General features: G+C 43.2%; 1 protein-coding gene across 1 annotated transcript; it reads right to left on the reverse strand.

The window, feature by feature from the left end:
* Nucleotides 1-752: 752 nt before the first annotated feature.
* Nucleotides 753-22,581, reverse strand: LOC130706503 (UDP-N-acetylglucosamine--peptide N-acetylglucosaminyltransferase 110 kDa subunit-like). Its single transcript, XM_057538859.1, has 2 exons — nt 22,521-22,581; nt 753-4,171 (listed from the first exon to the last, which is right to left on the reverse strand). The coding sequence occupies exon 2, from the start codon at nt 4,160-4,162 to the stop codon at nt 1,022-1,024; it is 3,141 nt and encodes a 1,046-aa protein (XP_057394842.1). The 5' UTR covers nt 4,163-4,171; nt 22,521-22,581; the 3' UTR covers nt 753-1,021.
* Nucleotides 22,582-25,532: the final 2,951 nt, after the last annotated feature.

Here is a 25,532-nt window from a genome sequence, read left to right on the forward strand (position 1 = left end):
TTTCATTTCTGGTGAAAGAAAAAGGAAGAACAGGACTCACTTAAAAAAGAAAACAAACTTTATAAGTGAAAGTAAAAATCTTATCACACACTATCACTTTTGGAAGCAGCATAGAGGGGCAGTCAACGGTAAAACACTGGTGAAGTAGGTCAAAACTCTAGGCCAAAAATCCATTATTATTATCATCAGTGACAGTACCACAACTGTGCCCTTCATAATTAATAATCACTCCTAAGAATCTTCATTTGGCACCAGCTGATGCGTTTAAGAGAAACACTCTGGGAGGCTTTGAATCAGTCTTGGTTTTTTGTTAGCCAAGTTACAGGAAAATGTTTAAAGTGGGGGGAAGGGAAGAAGGAAACGGACCAGAAAAAGAATTTAAGCCAGAAACCAACAAAGCACTGATAGTTCCAAACATGTCAGACACTAAAATGACTGATATAGGCTCAAGTGGTTTATTAAACCTATAAAAAGACTACACCAGCAAAGTCCCCATTTATCTGTAGAGTTCAGAAACTAAAACAAGGAATATTTTAGCTTAAAACCTTATCTCAAGAGAATCATATACACTTCACATGAATAAAAATACCTGAAACCAAAAAAAAAAAAAAAAAAAAAAAAAAAAACCTGAAACCAAACATTTTTAATTGCTCCAATACCCCAAATATAAAGAAAAACTTAATTCAGAAGACTGGGCAATCTCTATCTCCCCTCCACACTAACCACCCATCCCATGGAAGACCAAGGGAGATCAGACTTTCCAGACTTAGGCAACACCTGGCTGCTGCAAAATTCTATGGAGACTCCTTGTGGAACAGCAGTCTCCCATCTCTTGTGTCTCTCCCTGTCATGATCATGCAGGAAGCAAGTCTGGCTGTGCTATTTGTTATCACTGTCTGTCACCCATCTGCAACATGATATTGCTACAAAGATAAGTACAAAGTAACGTATCTAGTTCCCTTTCCCCCAGAAGGTTGAGGCTCAGGTACAGGGGTAATTCTCCTGTGCACACAGTCATAATTTAGGCCGACTCAGTGACTACAACAGGCTTCATCATGTGATCAGGTTTGTTGCCAGCTGCATAATGCTCCCACATCTGTAGATAGAGCTGCTCTAGTTCCATTGTGTATTGTTTGGTGTTGAACAGAGGGCTAGATATTCTCTGCTTCCAGACTTTGCCACGAATTCTCTTCAGGTATTCTAGATCAGTTCCCAGTTTCACAGCTATGTCTTCATACTCTTGTCTATTTTTAGCAATAAGCTCAAGACAGCCTAAACAAGTGAGCTGGGAAGCTGCAACTCGGGAAGCAAGAGTCTCTCCTGGCATAGTCACCATGGGTGTCCCCGACCAAAGGACATCCATCCCTGTGGTGTGTCCATTACAGAGTGGAGTGTCCAAGCAGACATCAGCCAGCTGGCCTCTCCGAACATGTTCCTCTTTAGGAGCAACTGGTGAAAAAATGATACGGTTCTGGGGAAGGCCCATATTTTGCACGTACTGTTGAATATTAGGTTCTCCTACTGCTGGGAAACGCAACAGCCACAGTACGCTATTGGGAACACGCTTCAGAATATTTGCCCACATCTGCAAAGTAGATGGGTCAATTTTATATAACTGATTAAAGTTACAGTACACAATGGCATCTTCCGGTAACCCGTACTGAGAACGTGTGGTTACAATAATGGTACGGGGAACCTCCTCTCCAGTGGCAGCCTTATTGTTGATCTGGGTAGTTGCCAGTCCATTGCTAATACTGAATCCATTAATTGTTATCTGAATTTGTCCTCTGTTAATCATTTCAATAACTGCTTCTGCAATCGTATTCATAGGAATGACAGGCATATTGAGAGCTATATTACTGCTGTCTGTGTTGTTTCCTCCATCAGGACATTTCATCTTGACAATTTTCACATCTGGTAGACTATCAAGAAATGCTTTGAGGTCGATGCCATTCAGCACAATTCGATTGTCATAAATGTGCCCATTGGACTTAAAATCGATGACTGCTTTTTCCTTCAGGTGAGGGAACATATTAGCATGATCACCAATAAAGAAAGTATGGGGCATATAAGCCAGTTTCTCAGAATACTGCTCAGCAACTTCAGCAGGTGAAGTTTCCTGATCAGTGATGATATAATCCATGAAAAGTGCGCCACTAGTCCCAGGGTACCCCAGCCACATTGCCTGAAGAGGAGCTGGCCTGAGAGCAAAGAGTTCATTTCGAGCACCCCTGGTATAACCATTCATATTTACAAGGATGTGTATACCATCTTGATGGATGCGATCAGCTGCTTTTCCATCGCATGGAATCTGAGAAAGATCAACGAAATGATCGGCTTCTGCCATCACCTTCGCTCGGAAGTTTGTGCCATCATCTGGGCTCAGGGCATAACAGAATACCTCAAATTTATCACGATTGTGCATGCCTGGAATAGACTGCATAAGATGAGAAGTAGGATGGTTCCCAAAGTCAGAACTCACGTATCCTACACGCAGTCGACCATCACTGAGCTTCAAGTCCTTTGGATGTTCATACGGTGGTTTGTGAAGGACACTGATGTTATCCAGGCAGAGGTGCCCATGCCTCTCGGCAATAGCCTTCCTGACGCCGTGAGGAAGAGGATATAACATGCTGTGATGAGGCTGCACGGAAGGCAACCTGTTCTTCTCTAACTGGTCAGCCACAACGCTGACCAGCCTCTTCATGCGCTCATCATAGTCTGTCCAGTCACAGACAGTCTGCAGGCAATGAGCCAGATTACAATACGCGTCAGGAAAATCAGGTTGAAGCTTCAGAGCAGTGCGGTAAGAAGCAATTGCTTCTGGAATATTCCCTGAATCCTGGTGAATGGAAGCCAGATTGCTGTGGGCTTCCGCAAATGCAGGGTCAATCTGAATGGCACGAATATAACACTGCAAGGCTCCCTGAACATCCTGCATCCCCGTTAGAGTGTTTCCCATATTACAGTAGGCCTCAGCAAAGGTAGGACTGATTCGAATAGCCTCCTTATAATGCATCAGAGCTTCCTGCACTTTTCCCTGCTGCTGCAATACACTTGCTAAATTTGAATGGGCAGCAGCAAACTCTGGGAAGACTTCTAATGCTTTACAATACAAGCGAACTGCCTCTTCAATGTTTCCCTGTTCTCGCTTGGTATTGGCTAGGTTATTCAGAGAGTCTGCATGGGTGGGACACAGCCAGAGAGCTGTATTATAACAATCTTCTGCTTCGGCAACGCTGCCCTTCTCTTTGAGAGCGTTGGCTAGGTTGCAGTAAGCGTCCGGGAAGTGTGGTTGCAATTCAATAGCTCGCCTGTAGGTGTCTATTGCCAGATCTATCAGGCCTTGCTCATAGTATACACAAGCCAGGCTGCCATGTACCACTGCATGATTTGGACTCAAGCTTAGGGCACGAAGGTAAGCTGCCACAGCTCGTTCAAAAATCCGTGCCTCTTTGAAGACATTTCCTAAATTGATATAAGCATCCAGAAAATTGGGGTCATGGGTGACAGCCTTTTCAAAGTGATGAATTGCAAGCCAAATCTCCCCTTGTGCATTGAAAACACAGCCAAGATTACTCCAAGCTACTGCAAAGTTCGGTTGCGTCTCAATTGCTTTCAAATAACATGCCTTGGCTTCTTCCACGCGACCCAGGGCTTTGAGCAGGTTCCCCAGGTCACTGCAAACACAGTACAGATCAGGATTGTACTGAAGAGCAGAGGCGTAAGCTTGTACTGCCCCTTCCATGTCGCCTGCTGCTACCAAAGCGGCTGCCAGGTTAATATAACCATCGATGAAATCTGGTTTGAGACGCAACGCATGCCGGTAATGCTCGATTGCTTCCTGCAACTGCCCGCTTTCCTTGTACACATTCCCCAAATTCGAATAGGCTTCTGCCAGAAGAGGGTTCTTTTTAATTGCCAGACTACTAAAGTGGGCAGATCCGTCCAGCCTTCGACACCGGAAGTGTATAGATGAAAGTAATAAAAGTACACCAGTATTGTCTGGCTCTTGTCTCCAGAGCTGCATGCAGTGTCTCTCAGCTGCCTCAAAATCTCCCGCCTGATAGGCTCGCTGTGTCAACTCTGCTAACCCTTGGAAGGAAAGCATACATTTCGTTGGGTCTGTGCTGTCGGCCACGTTGCCCACGGAAGACGCCATCTGGAGCTTCTGGAGGGAGTGTGAAAAGAGGGTAATTGAGTCCCGCTGCTGCCACTACTGGCAAGAATGTTTCTAGAGGTAGCAAATACAAGGGCAGCAGCCGTACCACTGCTTTGGCAGGCTTAAGCGGCGGCAACAGTTACATACACTGAACCTTAGGAACTCTGGTTGGCCATCTATGTCTCACGGTCTTGAAAAAAATCACAATGAAGTCTTTTTCAATTGATAAAATGGTTCTAAAGTTTATCTGGAGATGCAAGAGGGAAGAGATGTGGGGACATATGTATATGTATAACTGATTCACTTTGTTATAAAGCAGAAACTAACACACCATAGTAAAGCAATTATACTCCAATAAAGATGTTAAAAAAATATAAAGTTTATCTGGAAGAATAAATGGGGCTATTGATAATAGAATTCTGAAAATTAAAATTAAGAGGTTAGACTTGTTCTAATGGATACATTTTAAAATGAATGCTAAAGAGACAACCGTTGAACCACTATGATACAGTCAAATAGGAAGCTCTTATACATCTAGCAGAAAGTGCTCAAACATCTCTTCATATTTTTGGAAACAGTGAATGTTGGAGGAAATAATGGTAATAGAGAAAGTATAAAATAAATAATGTTGGAATAATGGTTAAGGAAGGGTAGTTAATTTTTTACCTTAAAATACGTTCTAAAACAAATTTGACTGTATTTACCTAAAATCAATTATAGAGAAGTTAATGTAAAAAAAATTAAATCATTGTTCAGAGGGAGCACAGAAAATATGTAACAGATTCACGATGGTATAAGTCACTAAATCCAATGACTTTGCAGGACCAACTGATAATCTTGACTACCAACACTCTTTTTCTTCCCTTTGCTTCCTTTGACTTCTATGACACACACTGCCCTGATTTTTCACCTCACTTTGGTTGCTACTTCTCCAATTCCTTTGCAAGATTATCGTCCTTTGAAAGCCATTACATGTTTGAGTTCCTCAGGGCCCATTCCTTCTCTACACTGTCTCCCAAGATATTCACATTTACCCACGGCTCCAATTACCACCTCTACTCAGGTGACTCAAATGTAACTCTCCCCCAGGCATTTCTTACCTATCAGTATAAGTCAGAATCCCTGAAAGAGAAAGGTGGCACACTCAAATGTACCGTAATTAAGGAGACTGTAGTCAAGAGATCATTTGCAAAGGGTTTGGGGAAAACAACAGAGGACAGTAGTCCAGCATCTCAGGGAGCTTTTACTGCCTAGGCTTAAAGGAGGAGGTTAGGGACTTCCCTGGTGGCTCAGTGGTTAAGAATCCACCTGCCAGTGCAGGGGTTCAAGCCCTGGTCCGGAAAGATCCCACATGCCACGGAGCAACTGAGCCTGTGCGCCACAACTACTCAGCCTGCACTCTAGAGCCCGCGAGCCACAACTACTGAGCCCACGTGCCGCAACTACTGAAGCCCGCGTGCCGCAACTTCTGAAGACCGGGCACCTAGAACCCGTGCTCTGCAACAAGAGAAGCCACCGAAATGAGAAGCCCACTCACTGCAACGAAGAGTAGCCCCCACTTACCACGACTAGAGAAAGCCCGGGCGCAGCAAAGATCCAACCCAGCCAAAAATTACTTAATTAATTTTTAAAAAAAGGACGAGGTGGAAATGATTACTGGATTCGAGAGAGAAAAAAAGAGGAAGAGGTGGGAGGAAGAAGAGCAGAAGGAGCAGGAGGCAGAGGAGGAGGGTTTGAAGGAGGCAGGGTGGAAAGAGGAGGAGGTGGGGAAGAGGAAGAGATGATGCAGGATGTATATCGTATCGAGTAAATACTCAGCCTTCACGCTTCTTCCTTCATGTACCTCCTATGGGCTGAACGCAACTAGAAGGCAGAGCACACGGGAGCAGGTGCTGGGGATACATGGAATCTTGACATCCCACACACGTCAATGTCTCCGGGCAGGGATCAGCGTAGAGATGGGTGGAGAGTGGCTCTAGATGGGGAGGCAGAAGATATCTACCTAACAGACACCTCCGGCTTGGCTTCTTCTCTAGGACATCCCAGGGATATTTAAAACTCAGCAGGTCCAAGATTAAACTCATGAACTGCCCACTCCACAACCTCTCAAGAACAAGACTAATGAAAAACAAACTGGTCCTCTTTCAGTGTTTTCTGTGTCATCAAATGGTATCAAGGTCAGGCCTGTCTTCCCATAACTGTGCAGGAATGGATTGGAGTGGGGCAACAGTAGGTGCAAATAGATCATTGAGGACGCTATTCCCCTAGTCCAGACACAAATGATGATAGAATGGGCTGAGGAAGTGTTGGTAATGATGAACAGAAGTGGATGGATTGAAGTGGATAGATTGAAGAGATATTTAGAAAGCAAAGTTGTTAGGACTTGTTATGAGATTGGATGTTTGGAGGTAAAAGTAATGTGGTTGTCAAAGATGACACCTTCAGTGATTTCCCATAGATCTTAGGAAGGAGACACAACTCCTTAACATGGACTTACTGGCCCTGCGTGGTCAGCATCCCCCACTTCCCACCCTTCAACCTTCCGCCTTCACTTACGCCAGGCCCCTCTGAGGATGTGGACCATGTTCTACATTCTTTCAGTCCTTCCTGTTTCCTGTGCTTGCCCCTGAGCAGGACATTTGGACCTGCTCTTTCCACTGCCTGTAATGCTCTTAGCCCACTACCTAAGTCCTCTTTATCATTCTTAGCTCAGTCACCACTTCCCCAGGAAAGCTTCCCCTGACTTCCCTAACTAGACCTAACCCTCCTATGAAAGCGCTCCTAGACTGGGTCCTTCCCTCTGTAGCCTCTATCCTTTAGTAGCTTACACACACTTGTGTGGCTTTTCAGTGAACGTCTAACATATTCTCAATCCCCCACCAGGATATGAACTCCACGAGGGCAGGGGCTGTGTCTTTCTTGTCTCACAATAAATAGTCTTATTGCCTCTCGTAGTACTTGGCACCTTGTAGTACACACACACACACACACACACACACACACACACACACTCTAATGAATGAATGAATAAAAGTAAAAGCAATGGAATACATCATGCAGAAACACACTGATGGATTTAATAGACTTAAATTATAATCTTCTCTATATTAAACAAGAGTAAGGAGTAAATGATAAGTGATAAACTTAGAGATATATTCATAATATAAAGACAAGAAGACTATATCTCAGTAGAGTTCTTGCCACATCAACAATACAAATAATACCCAACAGGAATTGACAAAAACAAAACAAACAAAAAAAACCCCCTAGAACAGAAAGAGTTATGACAACTTTTCACTGTAAAAATTGAAACTCCAAATAAAACTGGCCTAAACAATAAGGAAACCCACTGTATCACGTAACCAGAAGGATAGGATGGCTTCCCTCAGGATCATGAGACGGTACCCAACGATCACCGGGGACAGCATGCTTTCTTGTGCACATTCATCAGAGGAGAAATGCAGTCTCTTTGTTAGCAATACAGTACAAATCCTGGGCTTCCCTAGTGGCGCAGTGGTTGAGAATCTGCCCGCCATTGCAGGGGACACGGGTTCAAGCCCTGGTCTGGGAAGATCCCACATGCCGCGGAGCAACTAGGCCTGTGAGCCACAACTACTGAGCCTGCACGTCTGGAGCTTGTGCTCCGCAACAAGAGAGGCCGCGATAGTGAGAGGCCCGTGCACCACCATGAAGAGTGGCCCCCGCTTGCCGCAACTAGAGAAAGCCCTTGCACAGAAACGAAGACCCAACACAGCCAAAAATAAATAAATAAATAATAAAAAAATAAAAGGAATTCCTTTAAAAAAATATTTAAAACGTGAAATTTTGATGACGTTTTAAAAAAAAAAAGTATATTCAAGGAAATATAGAAACCTGTGATCTTTGGTGGAATTAGTTTACCTAGCTGTGTACTGAAAGGTAATGGTCTTTTGAGCCCCCTCTCTCACACTATCCTGCCCCCTGGGGCCACAGATAAACCTGTTAGCTGAAAGCAAGCTGGTTGAGGCTGGGCAAAGATTTATGTATATCACCCAGGGCAAACTTTTTTCTGAAAAGGTGGGAAAAGCCTCAATAGCTATGAGGAAGGTGGATTCCAGAAGGCATGAATTAGCAATGGTCCTGAAGGGAATCCTGCAAGGGAATTCGGAGAAGATGGTCAGAGAATGAGGGCCGAGCTAGGAAGGGGCAGGATTGATATATGAGCCATAGTCCTTCATTGCGTTTGGAAATGGCTGCATTTGGCAGAAGACATCCTTATTCTTCAACGAACAGAAACATTTGCTTCCAAGTCATCTGGATTTTTTGCTCCCCTAAATAAATACTTCTGGATTCAATCAGAGTGGGAGACAAACAAGTTTAGTTGTTTAAAATCCCACTCATATTTCTGAGCCGTTTTCTTATCAATTATCATTGGAGTATCTTTCACTTAGTAAGTAACTGAGGTGCTAATTCTTGGTCTTGAAATGTGATACCAGACCCAAGCCATAGTCTTTGAAATCATTGGGTTAATGTGTCTTCATCTAGAAATGTGACTCCTCCTAAAACGATTTCCCTTAAAAACTGTGGGACAGGGGCTTCCCTGGTGGCGCAGTGGTTGAGAATCTGCCTGCTAATGCAGGAGACACGGGTTCGAGCCCTGGTCTGGGAAGATCCCACATGCCACGGAGCAGTTGGGCCCGTGAGCCACAGCTGCTGAGCCTGCGCGTCTGGAGCCTGTGCCCCGCAACGGGAGGGGCCGCGATAGTGAAAGGCCCGCGCACCGCGATGAAGAGCGGTCCCCGCACCGCGATGAAGAGTGGCCCCCACTTGCCGCAACTAGAGAAAGCCCTCGTACGAACCGAAGACCCAGCACAGCCAAAAGTAAATAAATAAATAAATAAATAAAATAAAATTAAAAAAGGCAATTGACTGTTTAAAAAAAAAAAAAAGAATGTAACCAATGAATAATGCAAGGATTTAGTTATAAAAAAAAAAAAAAAAAACTGTGGGACATTGAACCATTCCAATTACCATTGGGCTCGCCAGTGATACAGATGGTGGGAAATTCCACCATACTTTATATATTATCTCATTGCCACTATAGCAAGAACTTGCTGAATTCTTTAGAGATTATGATGTTATTAACTCAGGTTCCATTTATAGGCCAGCATGACAAGGACAACTGCTTTCCTGTGTTGCATTTATTTCTTGATACTGAGTCTTCCTCTTGCTTAGAAGCAGTTCCTTCATTGTTTCAAGTTAGTTACATTAATTTGGATCCGTTTTCCAATGTCAGACTATTTGCTTTTAATCATATGGTCTTGTCATCTGCATGTGTACTTTATTCTTAAGTTACTGATTACATTTAGAGGTAAATGAGTTAATATGCACCCTCACAGATCAACAAGAAACCATTACACATCTAGGCAGTAGTGACATAGAAATAAAGGCTACCTCTTTTGTAAGCAGTTTTTTTTTTTTTAATGTGAGTCCAGTAGCACTGAAACTTTCTTCAGCCTTACATATTTGAGTAGATTTTAGTATGTCATCTGTGAGAATTATGAGTTTGTAGGCTTTGGCTCTGAAAGCTGTAATTACCAATGTTTGAAAGACATCTGTGAGGGTGAGGATATGGAGAAGATAAGCCAAAAGCAAGATATATAATTACCACACCCTGTCTTCCTATTGGGAACTCTGGATGTTTTAAGCAATTAGGACGTTTTAGACAGGTCCTTCTCCTATCAGAGTGCAACATCAGGTTGCTCTGAATGTAAGTCATCAATCTTTCAGGCAGGAAGTGTCCTCTCTCACATACACTATCAGCTCATAGGTCCTTCAATGACTAGGGGTGGAAAAGATCCATACTTCTCTATTACTGAGTGAACATATCCCTGACTGTCCTGCTATAAAGGCAATTTTTATAGAGGGGAAAACACTGGGCCTGGAGTCAGGAGAGCTGATTCCCAGCTCTGAATCTCTCATGTGCTGTGACCCTGGCCAAGGCTTCAAGCCTCAATTTTCCCATCTGAAAAATGGAAATAGTATAACTACCTCACAGAATGATCACAAGCAAAAAGGTCATATTTATGAAAGTGCTTTAAAAATACTATGAAATTTCTATACAGTTCAGGATATAGAAAATAAAAAATCATGTAGAGTTGCACCATTTCTTTGTAATGTTAAATATTTGTTTCTGTTTTCATCTCTGGTTAAATACTGAACATATATGCTTTCAATATTTAGGAATGCATTGAATGCATAGCTCCGCTATGAGTAGCTATGAGTTGGAAATACTGGGAGAAATGACAAGATTCCTTGTTATTGATAATTAACAAAGGAACCCTTTCTTTCAAAGGTAAGGGTAGCTTAAACCTGACTCACAGTATTTTGCTCTGCCTGATTTTCTTTAAGGAAAACTGCTGAAAAGTTTTCTAAGAATAAGTGAGGTGAGATTGGCCCTTGTGTAAGGAGAGTGGGCAGCTAAAGCCTAAAGCTTCTTTCTCAATAACAAGTTTAAGTGCCTTGTTTATTTTCATGGGATTAAGTGACACTTGTATAAACACCTTACTGAGTAATGGTGCTGTGGCAAAAGTGAAGTTTATTTAAGACACTGTTCCACCCAAGGTGAGCAATTAAAGCAGGTATGTAAACTAAGTCACCTTTGGCTTCTCTACTCAACCCGATGAGTAAGTAGTAATAGAAAGGAAAAATGGTGTGGGGTATATGGCATGGCTGGAGTTGGGAAGAAATAGGAAGGCAGAAGAAGCCTCCCTGAAAGAATGAAGGAAGTGTGAACGGTGGTAGGGAAACTATAGCAATTGAAAATTGATTCTGACTATTGATATCAGTCTATCAAGTTAATGCAAATTAAGGTGGCATGAGATTTCTTTAAAAAAAAAAAAAAAGCCTTTTCCCCATACAGTGTAATAATAACCACCTTATTTTAAATGTAGCCAAGAAGGGCTGTGTTTGCTCATGTGATAGGGTTTCCATACTTCCCACAGCTGGGGAAGTATCAGCTAATATTGATTTAGCACTCATTTATACCTGATGGTCAGGACCAACTAGAATAGAGGAAAACTGGTACAAATTAGTGAGGCCCTGTGGCCCCAGTAAGTGGTCTGGGGCCCAACTGTTGTATATCAATACAAATAACTCTTCCTGGGAAGGAATGGAAAAAATATTTTAAATGGATCTGAATCTGCTCTCAGAAGCTCTAGTGCTATTGGGCTAAAAACCTCCTTTAAGAATGTTAGGAATGGGTAAGATCAAGTTACATTCTTAGATTTTTATTATGTTTAGCTTATTAATTTGGGAGGTAAGCAAACTAGAAGCAGAACAGGCTTTAAAACATCTGAGTTTGTTATTATATTATGAATAATAACTGTTAGCTGGTCCATTCCATTTACCTTTTCCTCAATGAAATTCTCTATAAAGAAATATCCATAAACTAGTCTTACATTTTAAATAACGCTGCAGATTATTTGGAACCATAGAATTAGATACCAATCCATTGAAAACTGTTTTCTTTGGGTAATTTCCACGAATTGACGTCAGTTATCCACAAATCTTTGTATTTGGCTAAACACTGAGAAAATATGTGGGGCCTGCAATTAAACTTAGTGAACTAGTGAACTTTTAATCATTTCTAATCCACTGTTTCCCAAATTGGCCAAATCATAAACATCACCTGGGGAACTTGTTAAAAATTGTACAATCCTGCCCCTCCTGCTCCCAGACCTGCTGAATTAGACTCTCTAGGGAATGAGGCTGAAATCTGTATTTTTAGAAGGGCCTAAGGAATGCCTGATGAGATATATGTTTGGAAAACAATTCTATGTCCTTGTCGTATTCCTCATGATGTCAGAGCCCTTCAAACCCCAATATTCCCTTCTGACTACCCCTCTCCTCAGTGATCGCAGGCTTTTTTTCTGTTCCACCCCACCTAAGAAAGGCACATTCCCACCAACCACTGTGGCCCTCAGCAGCAGTGAGTCTCTGCGGCAGTTGCAGTGGAGGGCATCTACCATCTTGGGTGGGGAGGTCATGGAGTATAGGGATGGAGGTGTGGTCTGGAAAAGTCTTTCCAGAGATTCCCCTTGACAACCAGTTGTAGATGACATTGCTACCTCCTCAAATGGCCATGCTCAACTTCCTTTGCTCTACATAAATTTTTTCTTTACCTTCACTCTCTTAACGTCCCTTCTTCCTGTAAATGGAGGGGGAAACATTGTCCCGTTTTGTCAAACTTGTGCTCTTGATCAAATCCTCTACTGCCTCATGGAAACTAAATCTATTAGTCCTCCTCATTCCAACTTCATTTTTTTCTCTTTTGGCTTCTATTGGCATATCAGTAGACGTTTCTTCCCTCTGCTTTTTAAACTAAAGCAACATATACTTCCTTGGAGTCTGATGAACCCGAAGATCCCATTTTACTTCATGTCTTATGTTTACTGTCAAATTTCTCAAAAACAGAATTCTACATTACTTGCGTTCATCTTCTCACCATTCTCATCAACCCAACTGTACCCTGGCTTCCACAGAGCCACATTTTATGGACACTATTGGTGTGAAGATTTCCAGTGATGAGATCCAATGACTTTGCTTAGCCCTTAACCTTCTTCCCCATCTAACAGCTTTTGACATTGCTGATCACCACATCCTTTTAAAGACTTTATCAATTAGTGATCATTTAACTATAAGAACAGAAACCTATTCAAATGATTGAAACAGCAAGGGGGAGGGTAATATAAGACCAAAGAAACTCTCTCACAGAAAGTATAATAGGGCTGCACAGGGATTAGCATCAGGAACTAGGAAGCTATCAGTAACCAATAAAGTTTTAACAAATAATTCTCGGGCACCTGCTATATTCCAGGCACTCCTAGGTGTTCAGTGACCAAGTAGTCAACAGAAGAGACAAGGTCCCTGCCTTGAGAGACTTTATAATCTAGTGGGGAAGGCTTATATAAACAGGAAAACAATTGTGTATTAACAACGTATAATGAGCACTACAGATGAAACAAACTGACCTAATGATACATTATTATAGGTTATTAGTGATAGGGAAGGACTCAGAAAGGATACTCTGAAGACAAGGCATTTAAACTGAGATCTGAAGAATGGGAGGGAGCCACTCAGGGCAACTGAGGATTGGGGCTGCGGAAGGAGTGCTTTAGGCTGAGGATACACCTGTGTGCAGACCCTGCAGTGCTGTTTCGGGGGAAGTGAAAGGAGGCCACTGTGGCTGGAACATAAAGGGTGAGGGGGAGAATAGAGGGAGGCAAGGTTGGAGAAGGAGGCAGAAGCCAGAGCAGGCCAGGCCTTTTAAGTATTTAAAGGAATTTGGATCTCATGGCAAACTAATTGGAAAACATTGAACTGATTTAAGCAGGAAACAACAGGGTCCGATGTATTTCCAGGTTTACCCTGACTGATGAGCAGAAAATAGATGAAAGGAGGCAAGAGTAGAAGGTAGAAGACCAGTTGGCAGCTACAGCAATAGCTCAGGTAAGAGATGATGGCAGTTTGGTTTAATGTAGTAGCAGAGGAGATGAAGAGAAGTGGATGGACTACACATCTATTCACGAGGAGCAAATAAGAGGACCAGCTGATAGGTTAGAGTTGGGGAGGGAAGGAGAGGGAAAAATCAAGAATATTGCCTTGGTTGTCTTGTTTACAATAACTGGGTGAATGGTGATAACATTTACTGAAGTGGGAAAAAGTAAAGATAGAATTTCTTTTTAATAGTGAGGGGAGGAAAGCAGGTTGATAGAAATTGAGAGTTTAGTTCTATTTCAGATACATTAATTTCAGATATTCACGGAGACTTGACATGTCATACAGACAAATGAATATCTGAATACAGATTTTGGAGGAAATGTCTAGGCTAAAGAGATTAATTTGCGAATTTGTTACCATTTTTAGTATTTAAAGCTATGGGAATGACTGAGATTACCAAGAAGGTGAGTTCACAGACAAGAAAGCAGAGAATAGAGCCCAGTTTTTAGAGGGCAGTAGAGGAGGAAAAACCCCTGAAGGTCACTGAACAGCAGTGGTTAGAGATTTAGGAGACAGACCAGCCAATAGAAGAGATTTGGTTTTCAAGAAGTTGAGCCTGACCAACTGTGTTGAGAACTGCTAAAAGTTGGAGTAGGATGAGGTTCAAGGAACATCCACTGGGTCCAGCAATATGTAGGCTGTTGACAACATGGATTAGCAGTTTTCATTGGCGTGGTGGGGGTGGAAGTCAGATTCGAGTAGATTGAATAGGAAATCAGAGTTAACCTGTAGACATCTCTCTCAAGAAGGTTTGCTGTGAAGGGATCAGAGAATTAGTATTACAGATGGAAAGGGATAGCATAAGAATCTTTGTTTTTTTCTAAATGTTAGGATGGAGCATGTTTATACATATTGAGGATAATCAAGAATTTGATGATGAACAAGAGGAAGGGAATAACTGAAGAAATGAAACCCCTAAGAAGAGGGGAAGGAATTTAAATCATAAGTAGAGGTATGGCTTTTGACAGGAGAGGAAGAAAGAAAGGAGAGATGGGTCCAAATGCCAAAAGATTTGTAGATTTGATGGTAGGAATATACTGGAGTCGCATCAGGGTAGGCAGGTGTGGGGATGGTTTTAGAAGATTGAAGAAAAGGGATAAGACAGAAAATAGTCGTCATGGGAAAATGAGCATACTCTCAGTTTCGCTCTCTCTCTCACTCTCAGGTCATCTGTTCTCATTTTGATTTTCTGTAAGTTTCTCTCTCTCTCGCTCTCAGGTCATCTGTTCTCATTTTGATTGTCATTCGTTTCTTTCAGAAGGCAGGTTTCCTCCACTTTTCTGTTTCTGTGACAGAAGATGGCCACCCCATACACAGGTTTCTGTGATCACCCAGTTCATGCCCTTAATAGAATAACATTGTATTTCTTAATTCCAAATTCCCAGGGGAGAAAACCTGATTGGTGCAGCTTTGGTCAGTTATCGAACTCAGGTCAAACCAACCATGGTCAGAAGAACAAGGTCAAATTGTACAAACATAGCTGTCAGGCCCAAACCCTCTGTGTGTTGGCGGAGGATTAGATCTTAGAGAAGGGGACGTGAGCTCCCAGATACCCCACAGACATCTACCAAACATCCTCTGAGACACCAAATTCTTTAATTAAGAAGTTCTTCCCTTCTGCCTTCTTTCCTAGTTTTGTTTTCTTTGGATTGTTTATGTGCTTACTTTTCCTCCTCCACTAATGTATAATTTCTCAAAATTTTCGCCTTGATCCTCTTTTTCTTTATTTCTATATTTTTCTCCCTCGCCAACTTCATTTGTGCCCATGGCTTCAACTATCATATGTACATGGATAACCCCCCAAACCATACCTATGCTCTTCTCAACTATCATTTAAAAACTGCTCTTAAAAACTCCAAACGAGTTTTTTTCTCTTTTTTCCCCTTGTATCAAAATCAGATGATGAATGTTAACTCAACTAGTTACGGTAAACATTTCATAATATAGGTAAGTCAAGTCTTTACGCTGTACACCTTCAACTTATACAGTGCTATATGTCAATTATATCTCAATAAAACAAAGGAAAAAACTGTCTCCACTTGAATATCCTCTGGTTCTCTTATTTATAGATGAGCTCATTATCTTCTCCCAAACCTGCTCCTTCTCTTGGCTCCCTATTCCTGTTAAAGCCACCACTATCCTCTTAGGCATCCAAGCCTGAAGCTTCAGAGTTGTCTGACGTCCTACTTTCAAGGTCCATCAGCTAAGAAGGAGTATCACCTGCATCTTTTCCTCCCCTCCATGTCCCCTATCATTCTCCTAACTCTCATTACCTAAACTCCCATGGACTATTCTCAAAGTCTACTAAATCATCTTCCAGTTTACAGTCTCCATCCAGGTTGTAAACTATTCTTGCATGAATATTCAAAAAGCCCAGCTCCATTCATGTTCTCCCCACCCGCTCAAGAATCTTCAACAGCTCCTCCCTGCATACTCGATAAAGGGCAAGCCTTGCCTGGCAACCTCCATGACATGTCATCAACAGACCAAGACTTATCTTCCATTTACCATCAGTCGAGGCACACTGCTCGATCATCTCCTAACACAGCCTGTGTATCCCTAGTGACAAGATTTCCTCATACTCTTCTTTCCTGAAGCCTTTCCTCAAAAATGATCTTTCCCTCCCATTGCTTCCATTGGCTTTATTTGCATCTCTCTTATGGAAGACCTGTGTTTAGACATGGTTTCTACCTTTATCTGTAGAAATTACCTTTTTACCTCTGAGAGACTACAATTTACCAAAGTATGAAAACAAGGATCTCTTACAGAGTATACAAGAGCGTCGCACTTTGAAGGCATTTAATAAGTGACTTGATGAGGAATTACTAAGGCCTGATGCTACTATTATTGCTATTAAATGCTCATGTAGGCCTATTAAATATATTAATATGAACCTTTTCAATAGGATGCTTGGTAGGACACTGTGCTATAAAAAGTTTAAAATAATTTTAATAACTTCTCTAGTCAAGCGCTGCTGATGAGTTGATTGCACCTTAACAGCAGTCACTCAACACACTTATATGGTAAAAAGTAAAATTCAGTCACAGAGGAGGAAATTAATCGACACATTTTAATCACTCCAAACTCTCACTTAAAAAAAATAGTATTATGATAATCAAGCACAGTCTCTTCATAGGACCACTACTGCTCTCATGTACTGTTGACACCATGTTTGGAACTAAAACAAATGAAATGTCACAGCAAAGAGAGAATATTTGCAGGTTTCTGGCCCCCAAATCTTGATTTAGCCTCGGAATGTGTTGGCTTTGTTCAATACAGTCTTTTAGTTAAATGATAAAACTCTACTTATGCATCAGCCTAGGGGATGTGCCCCTGGCATCATAGTTGGCGATAGGAACTGCTGTGGAGATGAAAGCTGAACAATTGGTGGTCCTCATCACTATTTTCTATCCAGGCAGGAATAATTGCATGCATACTCTTTTGATATTTATCACTTAAAAAACAAGATACCCCCTCTTTCTCTTGCCTCTTCTGAACTTCTTTTAAAAACAAAGCATAGGGACTTCCCTGGCGGCGCAGTGGATAAGAATCTGCCTGTCCATGCAGGGGACACGGGTTCAATTCCTGGTCCGGGAAGATCCCACGTGCCGCGGAGCAACTAAGCCCGTGCAACACAACTACTGAGCCTGTGCTCTAGAGCCTGTGTGCCACAACTACTGAGCCCACGCGCCGCAACTACTGAAGCCCACACGCCTAGAGCCTGTGCTCCTCAACAAGAGGAGCCACCACAAGGAGGAGCCCGTGCACCGCAATGAGGAATAGCCCCTGCTCGCCACAGCTAGAGAAAGCCTGTGCACAGCAACGAAGACCCATCCCAGCCAAAAATAAATAAAGTTAAATCTTTAAAAAAAAAAAAAAAAGCATAGGGAAAAGCTCCTTGACATTAGTCTTATCAAGGATTTTATGGTTCTGACACCCAAAGCATCACAACAAAAGCAAAAATCAACAAGTGAAACTACATCAAACTAAAAAGCCTTCTGCACAGCAAAAGAAACAATCAACAAAAACGAAAAGACCACCCACAGAATGGGAGAAATATTTGCAAACAACATATTTGATAAGGGGTTCATATCCAAAATATATAAGCAACTCATGCAATAGCAAAAAACCAAAACAATCCCATTAAAAATGGGCAAAGGATCTGAGTAGACATTTTTTCCAAAGAAGATATTCAAACGGTCAACAGGTATATGAAAAGGTGCTCAACATCAGCTCAACATCAGAGAAATACAAATTAAAACCGAAATGAGATACCACCTCACACTTGTTAGAATGGCTATTATCAACAAGTTAAGCAATAATAAGTACTGGTGAGGATATAGAGACATGGGAACCCTTGTGCACTGTTGACGGGATTGTAAACTCGTGCAGCCACTATGTAGAACATTATGGAGGTTCCTCAAAAACTTAAAAATAGAACTACCATATGATCCAGCAATCCCACTTCTGGGTATATATCTGAAGGAAACGAAATCAATATCTCAAAGAGATATGTGCATTCCCATGTTCATTGCAGCACTATTTACAACAGCCAAGATATGAAAATAACCCAAGTGTCCACTGATGGATGAATGGAAAAAAATTGTGGTATATATACACAATGGAATATTATTCAGCCATAAAAAGAAGGAAATCCTGCCATTTGTGATGACATGGATGAACCTTGAGGGCATTATGATACATGAAGTAAGTCAGATGGAGAAAGACAAATACTATATGATCTCACTTACATGTAGAATCGAAAAAAATCCAAACTCATATGAACAGAGAATAGGAGCAGGGGCTGGGGAGTGGGAGAAATGGGTGAGGGTGGTCAATGGTACGAACTTCAAGTTATAAGATGAATAAGTTCAGGGACGTAATGTACAGCATGGTGACTATAGTTAACGACAGTATATTGTATATTTAAAAGCTACTAAGAGAATAGAATTTAAAAGTTCTCATCATAAAAAAGGTTTATAACTATGTGAGGTGATGGATGTGTTAAGTAACCTTATCGTGTTAATCATTTTGCACTAAATACCCATATCAAATCATTACATTACACGCCTTCAACTTACACAATCTTTTATGTCGATTACATCTCAATAAAGCTGGGGGGGAAAGAAACAAAGTAAAATATTTATTATTTACATGAAATGTTCCTTTCTACTTAATTAAATATATATATTTTTCAGTTTCCTTACACAGGCCTCTTGAGAATTGCTCCTAACAGAGAGAGAGAACTAACTACATACCAGCAGATGTCACTCTGTAAGGGATCCTCCTCAACTGTCCTTCTCTGTCAGTTTCAGTTGGTTATTTTTTTTTTCCTGCAAATTTCAACTGCCTTTTCTCCATTACCAATTTCAGTTTCCATTTTCAACATCTGATGAGCCTCCAAGAGCCACTAGGACTAGTATTTTTTTTTTAAACATCTTTATTGGAATCTAATTGCTTTACAATGGTGTTAGTTTCTGCTTTATAACAAAGTGAATCAGTTATACAGATACATATGTTCCCATATCTCCTCCCTCTCGCATCACCCTCCCTCCCGCCCTCCTTATCCCACCCCTCTTAGGACTAGTATTTTTCACTTTGCCTGTATAAGGATCATAATACAAGATATGCTTCCCTTTTGAATGCTGGCCCCAGTGCGAATATCTGTTTAGTTTAAAAAGCCACATGGAACATTTTTCTACTCTGTCGCTATGTCTTTGCAACAGTGATATACTTCTTATTATCCATTTTTTTTTTTTCTGATGAAAGGCACAGTTTAGTTCATGGGACAAGCACTGGTTAAAATTTGCTACTCTTTTCAACAACATTGAGCAAATATTGTCTACCAGGTACCAAGCACTATTGTGGAGAGTCAGCAGTAATAAAACAGATAAAAAGTCTTGCCTTCATGGCTCTTACATTCTACACGGACAGAACAAAAAATAATTAAAATATACAATAGGTAGGTGGTGATGTGTGCTCTGGGGAAAAAAAAAAGGAAGAGAGTAGGGAACATCTAGGGGGTGCTTGCAATTTTAAAAAAGAGTTTTCAGAAAAGCTTTCATTGTGAAGGTGATGACATCTGAGTGAAGACTGGAGGAAATGAGGGAGCAAGCCATGTGGGTAACTGGGGTAGGAACTGCTCAGGCAGAGGGAACACCTAGTGCAAAGGTGCACGTAGCCTGTCACAAGCAGTAAGGAGTTTTACTGTAAGCATCTGCCAGGGACAAAAATTCAGGCAAGGCTCTTTTTGTTGCTGCTCTAAAGAATCCACCTACAAGAGAGTTTAATCAGCTGAAGATGAACATCAGTGCAGATCTGTTTAGTGTTCTCTCTCAGCCGTGACCTCATTTCTGATACTGACAGCCTGGACTGCCTCTTAGATTTGGTTGGGGCTTGGATGCATCCCCTGGCAAACCTGGATGAAACTAGAAGAGGCAGGTTTTGGTAGCTCTGTAGGCCCGTTAGTTATCTCATTCTCTCTTCACATGGGGCTACATATTAATCAGAGGTAGCCAATGATTCCAAGTTTTAATGCAACCTAAAGTATAGTCCATTACCATACATGAACCAAGAAGTAAGTGTAATCGTTCTACTTCAGATTAGCTAACGGTGGAATCTTGTTCCACAAACAGCCAAGACACGGGTTACTGAGAACAAAGGTATTTCCCATGCCACCAAATTGCGCTTTCAGTGTTGTCTTCTTCTAGGTAGGTCAACATAGTAAAGAGGTCATTACCAACATTAACATATATAGAATTTCCAGGGATTATGTTACACTTGTATTCAACAAATAGAGATAATCTGCACGGGACCTAGCCATCCCATAGCTAGCACAGTCGGGTATGCTCTTCTCGCCCAGCAATCCACACTTCCTTCTAAGGGGGGTCCCAATTTACTGAGGGGTATGTTTTCCTAAAGCTTCTTTTCATACCCTTGGAGCCCACTCCCAAACTCACTAAGAATAAAATACTGTTAAGAACTCAACAAATGGACATTGGAAAGCCGATACTGGGTTTAGTTGATTTTAGCCCACCTTTGATTTGTTTGGAGACTGAATTCCTTACACATAAAGATCAGTATTTATTTCATGAGAACAAAGGTTTAAGAGGCAACCAAGATATATTTAGTAAAGAGAAGGTGATTGAACCTCCAAATAGGTCATGGTGACTTATGAGCAACTGAAAATAGTATTTTAAGATCATACTAGTTCTCTGTGTGCGTCATTTAGATTTATTTTGGTTGTCTGATTTAAGTTGGCGTTGGCAGTTTTGAACAAACACAGAAAGACTTTAACACATGGCTAGGTAGGTTGTTTTAGATCCAAATCAGGTATTGATCATTAGGACTGTGGCTTGGTATAAATTTAGAATTACTGTAATCTAAAGTGTTGGGGTCGTTACATACTTTTATTTAGGAGTGGCCAGAGATAACATTTCTATTATGAAACCATGCTCTAATCAAATCGACAACTTGGCAATTTACCAGCATTTTTAAACACTTCACATATTTTAATCCGTCAATTTTTGTTCTTGATATTCTGAAAAACTCATCAGAAAGAAGCCATTTATCATTCTTTTTCCCCATGAAGGAAGGCAATTTCCTAATGAATGAGGAAATCTTTCATTTCAGATGGAAAAAATAACACAATAGGTCAATTATACTAAATTTAAAAGAGTAAACTTTTTACTGCATTTATATTTAATATATGTTATTCTGGAAAGCAAATACATGTGAACACAATGGGGATAATAGTAGTATCGTACCTTGTGGATTATAGGAGGATTGAAGGAATTAACACATAAAACATTCTTACAACAGTGGCTGACACATGAAATGCTCAGTAAATGTTAGCTGTTATTCTACTATGTGATAAAGTGAGGAACTGTCACTAGTATTCATGGGTGCAATTCTTGCATTTTACAGAAAAAGTGGTTTCATCCACTTTTTACAGAACCTAGTATGCTTTCTGTTCTGAGGGCACAATGAAGCTGAGAGGGATGGCTCCTCTAAGTGAAACTGACCCCTGCATTTAGTGCCTGAAACCAGAGGAAGCTTGTCAGTGTGGGCAGACACCAAGAGTAGACCAATCTGATCTCCCACTTCTTTTTTCTCTCATGGAAACGAATGGAGGGTATCTGATGTGGACCCTTCAATCAACTGTTCCTGCTTAATGTTTCAAACCTTGGTTTACTGTGGGGTAAACTTCGGTTCCTGACAGTCATCCAAAATCTTAGTTTCTCTTCAGTTCCACTGCAGAATAAAAACTAAATTTACCCCAGTGGATTGTTACATCAAGTCTGGTATTATTTCTCCCAAGAGGCCATCTGCTTCTGGGAAAAGACAACAGGGCGTGCCCTCCATTACGTCTCCATTTAACTGACGGTGCAATGATGTACAATTCCTTGTTGACCCCTGCAATTCAGAGTTATTGTCTTGGAACAGAAGATTTGATGATCTCTTTTCACTCCATAGGATAACTGTAAAAGTATCCACCCAGTGTTCAATCCAACCCCCAGACATTGCTTCTGATGGCCTTACATTCTTTTAATTAGTCTACTCAACACAGAAACTCAGATTCCTAAAATTAGTGGGGAAGGGATGGATTCTTCTCAAACATCCCACCACCAGAACAGGTGTACTTGGAAAGTCAAGTTTGCCTGACGTATCCTCTGTCTCAAGTGGTACAAACGGCCCTGGAGGGTGGAGCCCTCACAGCCTGCTTCCCTGGGCGTGAGCGTCTGTGGGTGTTGGGGTACGCGCAGGACACACATGGACCCACTGTCCCAGGGCAGCCCAATCACGGTCCCCCTCTCACCTCAAAGCCTGTCAACTCTCACGCCCCTCCTTGAACGCACAGCCCCTTTCTCCGCCTTCGCTCCTTCGTATCCCGCCTCCAAAGTAGGACGCCCACTTTCGTTGGCAGATGCTCCTCTCACTCCTACCCGGAAACCAATCACTCGCGTTCTGGTGGAGAGTGACGGAGACAATGGGAATTCTCGTTGCGTCATCTGCCCGCCCCGAGCGCCGGGAGGCGGTGCAGGGGGCGGGGTACGGGTTGCGGGGTTAGGTGCCTTATGGAGTGAGGAGCAGGCAGAGGAGGCGGTGGCTCGGCTCCGCGTTCAGCCAGGCACCTCGAGGCCCTTTCCCCCTACCAGGTCCCCAGAAGCAGGGATCCCGGCCCTCCCTGCAGCTGCCGGGCTCTCCTGCGCGTGCAGCCCCGCGAGTCTGCGTGATGCCGGCGGCTGCCCCTTTCCCGTGTCAGCGCGAGGCCCGGGGCGGCGGCGGCGGCGGCTCCCGGCTCCTCGAGGCCCCGGCCGTAACCGCCACCCCGAGCCCGGTCGGGTGGTTGGGGCCGTTGGACGTTAGTTTTCGCAGCCTTCCCCTCCCCCCCTCGCTGAGGCGGCGGGGGTGCGCGTTGCGCAGGGGGAGCCGAGAGACTCCTCCCCCTCCACGATCCCCCCGCCCCTCCCCCTTACACGCTCGCACGCACTAGCGCGCCGGCTCCCACACGCTCGCGCGCCTCCCGCTCCGCGCCTCGGTGTTGGCCGGCATCGTCCAGGGCCCGCGGAGCCACCATGTGCACTGCCTCCTCCTCTTCCAGTTCCTCTCAGACTCCTCATCCCCCGCCGCAGAGGATGCGGCGCAGCGCCGCGGGTTCCCCGCCCGCCACTGCTGCCGCCGGGAGCGGGAACGGTGCGGGCGGCGGTGGCAGCGGCGGCCGCGGCGGCGGCGGCGGCGGCGTGAACTGCGCCCCGGTTGCGGGAGCCGGCCGGCTGCTGCAGCCCATCCGCGCCACGGTGCCCTACCAGCTCCTGCGGGGCAGCCAACACAGTCCCACGCGCCCGCCCGCCGCCGCCGCCTCGCTGGGCACACTCGCTGGGCACACTCCCGGGGCCCGGCGCGGCTCGCGGCCCCAGCCTGCCCAGCCCGACGCCGCCGCCGACCGCGGCCCCGACCGAGCAGGCGCCGCGGGCCAAGGGCCACCCGAGACGGTCCCCAGAGAGCCACCGGAGGAGCAACTCACCTGAGCGCCGGAGCCCCGGCTCGCCCGTGTGCAGAGGTAGCGAGCCCAACCCTTGCGTCCTCCCGGGCTGCGTCTCCCCGACGGTGCCCTCCGTGGAAACTTCAGCCTCTCCGGGCTTCTCTTTGCTAGTGCATTATCGAAGGTATGAAAGTGGCTTTGGGAACCTCACCCCCCTGCGGTCGCTGCGGGGCTTGGATGAGCGAACTGCGGAGCAACTTTTATTTGACCCTCCTGCCGCCCCTCAGCTTTTATCTTCCATCACTCGCCTGGATCGAAAGGTTTTTCAGTTTAAGAGCTGATTAGCTCACTCATGTGTTTGCTGTTTGTAGTGGGGGAAGGAGGAGCTGGGCGAAACACTTAAAAACAACACGCACACAAACTCTCCGGCAACAGGTAAGGTGGTGGTTGTAATCTCTACAGCCTCTTTGTGCTTTCCTACAAAGTTCCTATAAAGTGTCTGTGCCTACCGGGATAATTTTTGTTTTCTTTTTTGGGGGTGGGGAGGTGGAGGCACCAGTTATGATGTAAGGATATCCTGTTGGGTGTGTAGAGGGGACAGTTTTGGATGTGCAATTGAAGTGTACAGTGTTTGGTTTGGCTTTTTTTTTTTTTTTTTTTGGGCTCCCTCTTTTCTCTATATAGTCACATGCATCACGGCGGTACTGCAGTGGAAACAGTTTATGCCCAACTCAAGACTTTCATGGTAAATTTCTAAGGACCTATTTGTGGAGTGTGCTCCCCTTTTCCCTTCTATTCGTTTTTCTTAGGTGTCAAAGGTAATGGTGAGCTGGTGGATGCTGTCGGCTTCCCTTAATGTTTTGTGTTTTGGTGTGGTTTGGTTTATGTTTAGGGACACGGTGAATGATCTAGTTTAGTCCTGGGGGAGAAGAGGAAGTTTAGCCAAAACAGGGATGTAAAGCTCCTAAGGGAGGGAGGAGGAGCTCATGTTATTAGATGCCACGCTAGGGCTACAGATGCTGCTGCTGCGTTGTGCAGAGAACCGATCATACCGAGGGGGAAACTCTCTGCTTGGAAGGGAATCACTGTGGAGCCTGTGCAATGTTTATGGGGTATGTGCAATTTTTTTAATGGAGTTTTCTTGATGAAGGTCTTAGACTTGGAGAAAGTGATTGTGTTAAGATAGATTGCAGTTTTGGTGTTTTGTGTTAATATTTCTGACCTGTAATTAGCATGTTGCTAAGGCCCTTGTTTTCAGACCACCTGATGGTGAGGCAGGGTAGGATGTAGTGCAGTGGTATGTGTCCAGGAGCACCGAGAAATGCATCCTGTAATCAGTATGCACCGGAAGGCATTTGCTCCCCCACTCCTCCCCCAGGTCCAGCCCGCTGCAGAAACTGACATCCTCCAGCAAATCCTGAATGAATGAATGAAAACAACGTGATCGCCCTAATAATGACCACAACTGAACACACATCTTTGGCTGTATTTTATAGAAAAGGCCACCGTTTTCTAACAGATTAATGCCATATGCAACTCCTTTGCACATTTTCTAGAACTGTATGAAATGAGAGGTAACAGAATGAAAAGAAGGCAGCAGTTACATAAATTTTTGAGTGATTTAGTTTCAACAGTACATAGATTGAGTTTTGGGATTTTCTTTTAGGGACTAATGTAAGAGCCATAATATAAGCACTGCAGAAAGACTGTGTTCAGAAGGTTTGCGGGCATAGTGAGTAGTTTCAGCAATTGCTGCAACAATATATTGCTCATCTAGTGCCTCCTCCCCTTTGTTGATAAACACATCTTACAACAGATTGTAGTACAACTTGTTTTTCTGCATCC

The sequence above is a fragment of the Balaenoptera acutorostrata genome, chromosome 2 (genome assembly GCF_949987535.1).
Source record: "Balaenoptera acutorostrata chromosome 2, mBalAcu1.1, whole genome shotgun sequence".
Classification (NCBI taxonomy): Eukaryota; Metazoa; Chordata; class Mammalia; order Artiodactyla; family Balaenopteridae; genus Balaenoptera; species Balaenoptera acutorostrata.

What these genes read in the sequence shown, in the direction of transcription:
- LOC130706503 (XM_057538859.1), bottom strand. Translation starts at nt 4,162, where the DNA reads ATGGCGTCTTCCGTGGGCAACGTGGCCGACAGCACAGACCCAACGAAA.